Here is a 10,455-nt window from a genome sequence, read left to right as displayed (position 1 = left end):
TGTTGTGTTTTCCTTTTCTTTTGATGCTTCCTACATTTAGACTAAAGGAGTCCGGGAACTAATGCCACTTACAGTATCAGCATCCGCTTCTTTTCAGTCAGTATTTTTCCACAGTATTTCTCCAATGACAATAATGACAATGAATACAGAAATGTCTGATTGCGGTGGTTCAGGTAACCCAGTGGTGGAGCCACAAAACGGCTCAACGCATGAAACAGTGGTACCTGTCTCTAAAGAGTACTCATGCAACCTCTCTCTGCCTGCCTGTCTGTCTGTCTCTCTGCCTGTCTGTCTGCCTGTCTCTCTCCTGCCTCCAGGAACACAGACCCGACCCGTCCCTAAAACCCCCAAATGGTTTCTATCTTAACGACGGTTGCCATGGGAACAGAAGACATGTAGAGGGCGAGCTGTCCAGGAACCTGTTCATCACGTAGAGACCCCCCTCCCCCCCCCCCCCACCCCCTCCCCCTCCCCCTCCTCACCCCCCAGCCCCCCCCACCCCCACCCCTCTCACCGTAAACATCTGGTTTCCTGGTTGACCGGGGGACTTGTCCCGTCTTTTCATCGAGAAAGGGCTGTGGGTCATGCCTCAGGTGCCATGCGTGTTGCCATGGTGACCAGGCCCGGTGGCCCCTCCCCCCTCCTCCCGTGGTTGGTCCAGCTCTTGTTGTGGTTCCACCCCTATGGCGCTCAGCTGGCGGGCGCCGCCCCCCCGTGCCCCTCCCCCTGCACCTGCTCTAATCAGGCCAGCCGGGTCATCTGCACCAGGAAGACCTTAGACCAGGTGCCGGAGAGCATCTCAGAGAACACACGATACCTCAACCTCCAGGAGAACTCCATCCAGGTACCGATCCGTTTTCTGTTCTGTGGCTCATGTACTGTGTTGGGAATGGCCTAGAATATATTCACATAATGTCTGACGCTGACGATGAGGGACGTCATGGTGTCATGATGTCGTGACGACGTCGAGACATGAAGACGTGAGGCTGAAATAACGATGCAACGTGTTTGTGTTTGCACCTGCCAGGTGATCAAGTCGGACACGTTCAAACACCTGCGTCACCTGGAGATCCTCCAGCTCTCCAAGAACCACATCCGGCAGATCGAGGTGGGGGCGTTCAACGGCCTCCCCAACCTCAACACCCTGGAGCTCTTCGACAACCGGCTGACCGTGGTCCCCTCGCAGGCCTTCGAGTACCTGAGCAAGCTGCGGGAGCTCTGGCTGAGGAACAACCCCATCGAGACGCTGCCGGCGTTCGCCTTCCACCGAGTCCCGTCCCTGCGTCGTCTGGACCTGGGGGAACTCAGGAAGCTGGACTTCATCTCGGAGGCGGCCTTCGAAGGGCTGGTCAACCTAAGGTACCTCAACCTGGGCATGTGTGGTCTGAAGGACATCCCCAACCTGACGGCCCTGGTCCGCCTGGAGGAGCTGGAGCTGTCGGGGAACCAGCTGGGCATCGTACGGCCCGGCTCCTTCCAGGGGCTGGTGTCGCTGAAGAAGCTGTGGCTCATGCACTCCAGGGTGTCTGTCATCGAGCGCAACGCCTTCGACGACCTGAAGAACCTGGAGGAGCTCAACCTGTCGCACAACTCGCTGCACTCGCTGCCCCACGACCTGTTCACGCCGCTGCACCTGCTGGAGCGCGTGCACCTCAACCACAACCCCTGGGTGTGCAACTGCGACGTGCTGTGGCTGAGCTGGTGGCTGAAGGAGACGGTGCCCAGCAACACCACCTGCTGCGCCCGCTGCCACGCCCCGCCGGGGCTGAAGGGGAGGTACATCGGCGAGCTGGACCAGAGCCACTTCACCTGCTACGCCCCGGTCATCGTGGAGGCTCCGACCGACCTCAACGTCACCGAGGGCATGGCGGCCGAGCTCAAGTGTCGCACGGGGACGTCCATGACCTCCGTCAACTGGCTGACGCCCAACGGCACCCTGATGACCCACGGCTCGTACCGCGTCCGCATCTCGGTCCTCCACGACGGCACGCTCAACTTCACCAACGTCACTGTGCAGGACACGGGCCAGTACACCTGCATGGTGACCAACTCGGCCGGGAACACCACCGCCACGGCCGTGCTCAACGTGTCGGCGTCGGACCCCAGCAACAGCTACAGCTACTTCACCACCGTCACCGTGGAGTCGGTGGAGACGGTGCAGGAGGAGAACTCGGCCCGGCAGTACATCAACGAGACGCTGATCGAGTTCCCGAGTCCCACCAGTCAGGGCGGACTGATGGAGGGGGTGACCATCTCCCCCTTGCTGTCCTCCCTCCCCCCACGGGCCAACGTCGGCCCTGAGAAGACGGTCACAGACTCCTTTATGGAGGTCACCAACATACCGGGGCTCGACGACGTCATGAAGACCACCAAGATCATCATCGGTTGCTTCGTCGCCATCACCTTCATGGCGGCGGTGATGTTGGTGGTGTTCTACAAGCTGAGGAAGCAGCACCAGATGCACAAGCACCACGGGCCGGCCCGGGCCATAGAGATCATCAACGTGGAGGACGAGATCGGCGCCGGCACGGGCAGCGGCATCTCCGGCGGGTCGACCATGCACGGCGGTGGCGGCGACGGGACCCTGAGGATCCACCAACCGGAGATGGTCAACCTCCCCAACGTGGGACGCTCGGACACACTCAACCACTACTACAAGACCCACCACTTCAACAACAACGTGATGGGCCTGAGCATCGGCAGCGACGGGATGGGACACGGCGGGATCCTCAGCAACAAGAACAACCAGCAGATCCAGGAGATCCCCATCTCCTGCACCTCGGTGCCCATCTCCACGTCCAACCTGCTCAACACCTCCGGCAACGGCACCAACCCCAGCGCCATGTCCCTGCCCATGCCGACCATGGGCCTTCACGGCTCCATCAAGGGCTTCATGGCCCAGAACCAGAACCCCCAGATGGAACCGCTGCTCTTCAAGGGGAACTCCAAGGAGAACGTCCAGGAGACTCAGATCTAGAAGAGACGGGGACGAGACGGATAGCTCGAGAGCGGGGGAGAAGGAGAGAGTGAGCGAGACGGAGACGGCGCCGGAGAGAAGGGGCGCTGGAGTGGAACACAGAGAGGGGTTTGATGCTGTGTTGGAAAATCATTGACATCACACCAAGAGAGGAGAGACGCTGCAATACTCAAACACACAGACTGCTCAGTGTCCCCACAAAACTGTCACAACGGCCCCTTTGTGTCTGTAGTGAAGCTAGTGGCTGCGGAGCTAACGGGACTTTGCTAAAATGTAAATCTGTGCCAAAGCAACTGTCTCAGTTGTACTCTAATAGGGAACATAGCCTTTCCTGTAGCTCCCTGTGTTTAATATTGGCCAGCCCAGACGAAAGACATTCTCCCCAGAGACACTAAGGACATTAGGGTACACCATTGTAGAGAAACTTCTCTTTTCAAGGCCCAATCTGTCTCAAACTCACCTGGTAGGCTCCATGTTCATGGTAATTATGACGTCATAACAGAAGGACAGGCGGGTACAACCTACTGTGAAAAATACACAAATTATATAAATATATTTTCATTTGAATATGTAACATTGCAGGCTCCAATGCAGAGATATTTTGCGGTGGACGTGCGCTGGTATCGTTTGTTTCTTTGTGACTAAGCAGGGGCGGCGAGGGGGGTGGGAGAATATATGAAACATGTTTTGAGTTTGGCTACTTCTCAGAAACATAAGGGCTCAATCGCAACACTCATCGTGAATCTTTGAATTGGCTTAGTGACATGAACTCCATTTAGGTTGTAGGACGGTAAAAACGCAAATCTCTGTTTGACAAACTTTTGTCTGTTGCTTCAGCTGTAGTCATCACAAACTTTTTGTGTTCTGAGAGTATATTATGTATTTTGTAAAAGCCAGCTTCTTGGTTTTGGAAATGAAAGCTCCGATCCTTCAAAGCCAGCAACTGAAAAAGTTTAAATGATGTTCCACAAGCAGACGCCGTGAGGTCATCTGACGCAGTGACCTATATGGGCAGAGAAAGTGGTGACAGTGTGTTATTGAATCTGACCAGTAGGCAGAACTTTGCTTTTTGAAAGAAATGTGATCTCTTTGCTGTCATAGGATGGACCAGCAGTATTCAAGGAAGGATGTGACGTCCTTATTTGGTCGACTTGATTGAACGAATGGAAATGTACAGTATAATAATAATAGTAATGTTTGGTTGTACCACAATTGTAAGATTCACATTTTTACAGTGTAACTTTCATATGTTAAAAAAGACCATTTACGCTTCTTGCGTTCCCGCGATGTATTCCTTTATTTTGGTTAGTTTGATATAATGTGTTTAGTTGTCTAGCCATGTATCATTACGTGTGAAATAAATCAATCATATATTGGGTCGTGACTTGTCGTACTGGGAGAAGGCGTTGCCCTGACCTCACAGGAGTAAGGAGTCACTCGAGGTGTTATGCAGAGTTGAGGAGGAGGTGGGGCCTATGAGTATGTATGAAATATGGATTCATAGAGATGTATCTATATACAATATGCATAATGTCTGGATACATAGGACCCTATATGTTTGAGTGATATCTGGATATCTATGAGCCTATACATTTGTATGATATGAATATATATAAGCGTAGATATGTGTAGGATGTCTGGATATAAAGGAACATTTATGCATGGATAATATCCAAATACAGTAGCATTTAAGTATGAATGATATCTGACTATATAGGAGCATATACGGTTGTATGATATCTGGATAGATAGGATTGTATATATGTATGATTTCTGAATATATCGGAGTGTACATATGTATGGTATCTGAATATATAGGACTGTATACGTATGTTTAATACCTGAATATATAGGAGTGTGTTTGTATGCATGGTATCTGAATACATAGGAGCGTATACGTATGTGTGAGCTCTGGATATGTAGGAGCCTATAAGTATCCAAGGACTGCGTCATGGTGTTATTATGGTCTGTCTCTGCAGTAATGAGCCCTTTCAGTGGCAGGATTTACATCCCAGAATTACCATGGTGACGGTGATGGCTGTGAGTAATAGCATTTAAAGTGTTGTCCTCTGTTAGCTACCCGCCGGTCGGACGCGATGTCACCTGGATCCCACCGGCCGCGGACACACCTGCCTGCTCCCCAATAGGTCCTCACCCAAATACCACAACAATGGCTGGATTTAGATTTGGGTCAGGGTTAGGGTTAGTGGGTTAGGGTTAGGGTTAGGATTAGTGGGTTAGGTTTAGGGTTAGGGGGTTAGCATTAGGGTAGGTTAGGGTCAGGGGGTTAGCATTAGGGTTAGGGTTAGGGTAAGGGGGTTAGCATTAGGGTGGGTTAGGGTCAGGGGGTTAGCATTAGGGTGTGTTAGGGTCAGGGGGTTAGCATTAGGGTGTGTTAGGGTCAGGGGGTTAGCATTAGGGTGTGTTAGGGTCAGGGGGTTAGCATTAGGGTGTGTTAGGGTCAGGGGGTTAGCATTAGGGTGTGTTAGGGTCAGGGGGTTAGCATTAGGGTGTGTTAGGGTCAGGGGGTTAGCATTAGGGTGTGTTAGGGTCAGGGGGTTAGCATTAGGGTGGGTTAGGGTCAGGGGGTTAGCATTAGGGTGTGTTAGGGTCAGGGGGTTAGCATTAGGGTGTGTTAGGGTCAGGGGGTTAGCATTTGGGTGTGTTAGGGTCAGGGGGTTAGCATTAGGGTGTGTTAGGGTGAGGGGGTTAGCATTAGGGTGTGTTAGGGTCAGGGGGTTAGCATTAGGGTGTGTTAGGGTCAGGGGGTTAGCATTAGGGTGTGTTAGGGTCAGGGGGTTAGCATTAGGTTGGGTCAGGGTGGATATCGTTAGGTTGGAGCTCGTTAGGGTTAGGGCGGTTAGGGTTATTGTTGAGTGGGTTGGGGTGGGTAGTTAGGGTCTAGGTATATGATTTATGTGTAGGAGGTCGATCTGTTCAATCTGTTTGTCTGGTATTGTGCCTACAAGGGATCCGTAGGTGGCTCTTATTTACTTGGAGCAGGAGGCGGGATGCCACACTACGGACACTGATCCTCAGCTATGTTTGACCCTTATATTCCTTTGAAACATCAAAACTAACTATGAGGCACGCATTTGTACACACACACACACACACACACACACACACACACACACACACACACACACACACACACACACACACACACACACACACACACACAGATGGGTCGAGGTTATATGTCAGGGAGGATCAGGTATCGGTGTGTTTCATATGGAGTCAGAACTCGCGGTCAGCTGCATAACGAGCAAGGAACCCGTGCTAGTACACTCTTCATCACGCTCTTCATCACTTTGTGGTGTTTCCATGGTTCCCATCCTAGCAGTAGTAATGCATTCAGGACAGACATACATAGAGGATCCAACAGAAAGAGGGCCTCATCGGGAACATGTTGACCAGAGAGATAGGAGAGTTACGATGAGAGCGAAGGCAAGAGGAAGTGCTCCAGGAAGTGGACGAACAGTTTCCCCAGAAGAGGTTTTGGCAGAGAGAGAGAGAGAGAGAGAGAGAGAGAGAGAGAGAGAGAGAGAGAGAGAGAGCGAGAGAGCGAGAGAGCGAGAGAGAGAGAGGTGCTGCATTGAGATGACCAAGCCACCTACTGGTCTTCAGAGGTAAGCTGTGATGTCCTCCACAACAAGGAAAAGATAATTGAATGAGAGAAGAAGACAGGACCTTAACAATGTGTGTGTGTGTGTGTGTGTGTGTGTGTGTGTGTGTGTGTGTGTGTGTGTGTGTGTGTGTGTGTGTGTGTGTGTGTGTGTGTGTGTGTGTGTGTGTGTGTGTGTGTGTACGTGGGTGTGTGTGTGTGTGATTATCACCAGCCCTGTTTATAGCGAGGGAAGGGAACTTCGAGTCGTCTTTGTGGATTAAAATATCTTTCAACAGTCTGCTCCCAAATGAGCCTAAAAATACTCCTAAAGTCGAACGGGAGGCTGTGTGGGCTGTGAGAGTGTGTTCATTTATTATGCATCATAACTATTTCCGACGTTTTAAGACTGGGCCATGGATCTAGAAACCAGGTTATGACCCAAGTTTAGGTTTAAGTTCAGGATAAACCTATGTTTCTGTATATGGGAGGCAAGCTATGCCTTCACGGCATACATGTGTCTCATGGTTAGCTAGTGTGCAATGCTATGCTAGGCATTCATGTCTCTCTATATGGTTAACTAGCACGCTATGCTACCTTAGCATGCATGTGTCTCTTTAGCGTTAGTAGAAGGAGCGGAAGGAGGAGGATAATGAGGCGAAAAGGCTAAAGAGGAGAGGATAGAGGAGAGGGGAAGAGAGAGGAGAGGAGAGAGGGAAAGAGGAGGAGAGTGGAGGAGAGAGGAGAGGGGGGGGGAGAGAGGAGGAGGGAGGGGAGGAGGCCAGGGGGAGAGAGGGGGAGAGGGGCAGGGGAGGAGCGAGGAGGTGATGGTTGTCATGCACGAGGCAGAGTGGATGGGAACAGCGTTGCCATTCACACGTGGACGTGACTCGCATGGCCAACACCTGCTACAGAGCTACACCCCAGCACCTAACTCAGCCCAACACCTGCTACACCCTCACACCTGACCCACCCCAACACTCTTACTCCACCCAAGCACCACCTATCCCATGTTAACACCCCCCCCCCCCCCCAGACCACTCTCCTCCTCCACCCCTCCTCCCCTCCTCCCTCCTCCAGATCTCTGAGCTCCGCAGGAGAGAGGAGGTGCGATGAGGAGAGAGGAGAGGAGAGAAGGGGTGTGTCCCTTCTGTTAGCTAGCATTAGCATTAGCATTAGCATTGTTCCCACATCCTCTAGGAGAAACCTCTCCCCCTCCCTCCCCTCTCTCTCTCTCTCTCTCTCTCTCTCTCTCTCTCTCTCTCTCTCTCTTTTCTGTCTCTCTTTCTCTCCTCTCCTTTCTCTCTCTTTCTCTCCCTCAGTCTCTCGCGCTCGCCCGCCTGCATCCTCTCTCCCCTGTTCCTGCTGCAGTGTTGCTATAGCAACTGAGAAATGTAGAAATACCTCTGTCCTTTAGAGAAACAGAGGAGAGAAGAAGAGAGGAGAGGAGAGGATGGGAGAGGAGAGGAGAAAATAGGAGCAAGAGAGAGAGAGAGAGAGAGAGAGAGAGAGAGAGAGAGAGAGAGAGAGAGAGAGAGAGAGAGAGAGAGAGAGAGAGAGAGAGAGAGAGAGAGATAGAGAGAGACGGGGAGAGAGAGAGAGAAGAGAGAGAGAGAGAGAGAGAGAGAGAGAGAGAGAGAGAGAGAGAGAGAGAGAGAGAGAGAGAGAGAGAGAGAGAGAGAGAGAGAGAGAGAGAGGTGGCGTGTGAAAGATGGAGCATCGTAGAGACTGTTAATTAAAACACAGGCCAAGTGTCTGCATCACACACACACAAAGACACACACACACACACACACACACACACACACACACACACACACACACACACACACACACACACACACACACACACACGTTCTAATCAGTTGACAAGATACAACGTTTGGGTTAGGGGCAAAGGTGTTTGTGTGTGTGTGTGTGTATGTGTGTGTGTGTGTGTGTGCTTGTGTGTGTGTGTGTGTGTGTGTGTGTGTGTGTGTGTGTGTGTGTGTGTGTGTGTGTGTGTGTGTGTGTGTGTGAGACTGAGAGAGAATGTGTGTGTGTGTGTGGGGGGGTATCCATGTGTTCTGGATGTCTCCATTTGTAGTGAGGCTGCTGTTTCCATGACAACGGCCATCTTAAAATAGCACTGCACTCTCCCTCTCTCCCCCTCTCTCTCTCTCTCTCTCTCTCTCTCCCTCTCTCCCTCCCTCTCTCTGTCTCTCTCTCTCTCTCTCTCTCTCTCTCTCTCTCTCTCTCTCTCTCTCTCTCTCTCTCTCTCTCTCTCTCTCTCCCTTTCTCTCCCCCCCTCCCCCTCCCCTGCCAACATGCATCAGCCTCAGCGTTGCTATGACGACCACTGCGAAAATCACTGCAATTATTTCAACAAAGAAAAAACACAACAGCAACCAGAGGGAGAGAGAGGGAGGAATAGAGAGAGAGAGAGAGAGAGAGAGAGAGAGAGAGAGAGAGAGAGAGAGAGAGAGAGAGAGAGAGAGAGAGAGAGAGAGAGAGAGAGAGAGAGAGAGAGAGGGAGAGAGAGAGGGAGGGAGGGAGAGAGAGAGAGAGAGAAAGAGAGGGAGAGAGAGAGAGAGAGAGAGGGGGGGAGGGAGGGAGAGAGAGAGAGAATCTGAATCAGTCGAAGGTTGGAGGAAGGGAGACAGAGGGCCAGGGAAAAGGCATCTCTATATGTGTGTGTGAGTGTGACCGTGTGTGCGTGCCGGTGTTTGTGTTAATATGATGTGGTGAAAGTATCAAACCACTCCTCTAAGGTATGGCCCTGCTTCGGTTATGGTATTGCAGTACTTTGCCAGTGACTTGTGTTTTGTGGACGTGTATCTCCGTCTTCCCCCGAGTCCCCCCCCCCCTCCTCTGTTTCTGATTGGATCACCTGACCTCCAATCCAAACGATCCTGCCTATAAAATGCCACGACGCCAGGAAGTCTGAATTCAATTCTCAAGAGCTTTATTGGCACGGAAAACACACATCTAAACTGCCAAAGCAGTTTTAAAAAATGACAAAGCACTGTTAAAAAAATTAAAGTGGAATAAAGTAAAGTATAGTAAAATAAAATCGAAGAACCTACATTCGCTATGCTAGATTAAGTTGACCAGATTTCCGGTATGATAAGCTTGGACATTTGTAACTTGGCGGTCCATATACAAACAAAATATCTCATATTATTTATTATAATTGTATAATTTACATTTTCAAAAGACATATTTATGTTTTCATTTTAGCCAGTTGTATATTATAGTTATATTAAAATAAACGTGAACAGGCGGTAATAAACAGTGGAAGAAAGTTAATATATTGCATGTAATTTGACATGCATTCACATTTTTGTTAGTTTCTGTGGCATCCAATTGAAATCCATTTAATAGACACCAATAAAATGAGAAGCACTGAGGGCCGGAGATGGACCAAGATAAATATATTGGTATATGCGACCGCTTAAATTAAAAATAACCGATAAAAAATAACGTTGACTTTGTTTGGTCAGCGTGATGATAAAGGTATATTCTATTATTGTCATAATAATGCAGTTATGGATGGAGATATATAATTTGACAAATGAGCTTAACATTTGATTGCGTAACTTACATCCATTTGGGGGTCAACTTAAATGGATTTGAGAGTAAATCCATTCACACTAAAAGCAGCATAATGCATTTCAATCTACAAGGCAAATAACAGATCATGCAAAGAAAATGAACTAAAAACGCTGACTTTGAACCAAGGAGAAATATTTGCAACTACCTAACATATTGCATTCATCAATGTTCTTTATTTAGAAACAGAATTTATTTTATGTCCAGCAAATGTATCATCCCAAAACGTGTATGGGACTTGTCCAACCTGTTTAGTCTGTGGTCAGGTGATGTCACTGCT

The 10,455-nt window shown here is 50.0% G+C and overlaps 1 protein-coding gene across 1 annotated transcript; it reads left to right on the top strand.

Annotated features, from left to right (window-relative positions):
* The first annotated feature begins 498 nt into the window (after positions 1 to 498).
* LOC115531249 (leucine-rich repeat-containing protein 4B) lies at positions 499 to 4,354 on the top strand. The gene is made up of 2 exons (XM_030340386.1): positions 499 to 844; positions 1,028 to 4,354. The coding sequence occupies exons 1-2, from the start codon at positions 599 to 601 to the stop codon at positions 2,975 to 2,977; spliced, it is 2,196 nt and encodes a 731-aa protein (XP_030196246.1). The 5' UTR covers positions 499 to 598; the 3' UTR covers positions 2,978 to 4,354.
* Positions 4,355 to 10,455: the final 6,101 nt, after the last annotated feature.

The sequence above is a fragment of the Gadus morhua genome, chromosome 18, assembly GCF_902167405.1.
Source record: "Gadus morhua chromosome 18, gadMor3.0, whole genome shotgun sequence".
Classification (NCBI taxonomy): domain Eukaryota; kingdom Metazoa; phylum Chordata; class Actinopteri; order Gadiformes; family Gadidae; genus Gadus; species Gadus morhua.
The sequence above is the reverse complement of the archived record's forward strand: the minus strand, read 5'-3'. Positions and strand labels throughout refer to the sequence as shown.